A 1698-nucleotide genomic window follows, 5' to 3' on the forward strand; every position below is an offset into this window, starting at 1 on the left:
AGATAAATTTGAATTGGTAATTTTTGATTTTTGTTTTTTTATTGTAAAATAATTTTAAAAACTCCAATTTGAATGAGTAGAATATTTTTTTTGTTTTTTTTTTATTTTTATTGATAATTATAAGATATCTATATTTATTAATTCAAGTAGTGTAACCAACTAATTCAAAATTTAAAATCAAAAAAAAAAACAGTTAGAAAAGTAGTTTATTTTGTCTTAGCTGCCACTTGGCTTTTTGTGGTTAAGACACTTGTCTTAATGTAGTGCTTTTGCTTCTCCTATTCTATATAGATAGATTTTTTATAATAGTGCACTAGCTTTTATTTGATTGATATTAATAAGTTATTTTATTCTAATATTTTAATTGCGCCCATTTCTTATGTTATTCAATTTCAATAAATTATGCATGGTTGATTACTGTTTTTCACTTTTTAAAAATTTTAAAAAGTCAAAAAGAAACAGAGAGACCAAAGCTGATAAGATTGAGGGTAAAATAGATATTTTAAAAATACAATTGAGTTTCGAAGAGCAAAATGTCTATTGTTTAATATTGGAGGAGGAGTTTAATTTTTAAGATGAAGTTGGGAGATGAAAATGATTTTCTCCCCAACTTAGGTAATAGAATAACAATAGTTCTCTGTATCATGTACTCCAATCTATGTTAGGAAGTTAATTGAATTATAATCTTATATTAACAAAATAATAAATAGATATTACAGTATTAATAATTTTGCCAAATTTACGTTAAACAAGTTATTAAACGTCGTAAACAAAAAGAAACCAAAAAGGGAAAAAGTTGACATAATCCCCATGACCACACACAGAAAAGGAAAAGAATTAAAAGACTTGAATTTATCTCCTATTTAGTGCTATGTAAAATTTAAATTAAATCTGAAAAATAGTTAATATAACAAAATTTGGAATCAGATTCTCCTTACAAACCGTTAAAATCTTTTGACACATGCCAAGACCAATCACAACTTTACACGTCATCTACCAAGCTGACATGGCCATCCTCCCCTGTGAATTTTAACATTATAAAAGACAGGTTTTTTCTCAGTTTGTCACATCCTCTATTTTTTTATTAGATATACTCATAAAAATACATATATAGAGAGTGAAAATGGTGTGGAGAGGCATTTTGGTGATTCTATCAGTTGTTTTTGCCGTTTGTGTAGCAGTAGAAGAAAAAGAGCATGTGTTAACATTAGACCATACAAACTTCACTGACGTTGTAACCAAACACAACTTCATTGTCGTTGAATTCTACGCCCCCTGGTAATTATTTCTTAATCTTTTTCCCGCATGTTGCCTTTTAGGATTTTTTTTTTTTTTGTTTAAAAATCAGAGACGAATTTAGGACGAGTTATGTGGTTCAATTGGACAAATTTAGATCCTGAATTCACATATATATCATATATGTGTTGATTTAGTTTAACGTTATGTGTTACGATTTAACAGATTTTGCTGTTCTGGGAAAGTCATGATTTTCTAGTCTTTTAAAAAAGAATTAAAATTCAGTGAATTCTTAATTTATGCTCCTTCCGGTTCAAACAGAATAAAAACGAGTGATTTTTAGCCGTCTAGATGTGTGAAATGGTATGATATAAGCCCGTGTGATATAGTTTGTGGAGTTTCTGTTATAGAGTCAGATATAAATGTAGTACTTTACACACACACATTTTATATATATATATA

At 27.7% G+C, this 1698-nt stretch overlaps 1 protein-coding gene across 1 annotated transcript in view; it reads left to right on the forward strand.

Annotated features, from left to right (window-relative positions):
* LOC109226306 (protein disulfide-isomerase-like) overlaps positions 1092 to 1698 on the forward strand; it is a 4250-nt gene continuing 3643 nt past the window's right edge. The window contains exon 1 of the mRNA XM_019391093.1: positions 1092 to 1278. Within this exon, the coding sequence (XP_019246638.1) occupies positions 1124 to 1278 (155 nt within the window). The 5' untranslated portion in view covers positions 1092 to 1123. The remainder of the gene's footprint in view (positions 1279 to 1698) is intronic.

The sequence above is a fragment of the Nicotiana attenuata genome, chromosome 5 (genome assembly GCF_001879085.1).
Source record: "Nicotiana attenuata strain UT chromosome 5, NIATTr2, whole genome shotgun sequence".
NCBI classification, from domain to species: domain Eukaryota; kingdom Viridiplantae; phylum Streptophyta; class Magnoliopsida; order Solanales; family Solanaceae; genus Nicotiana; species Nicotiana attenuata.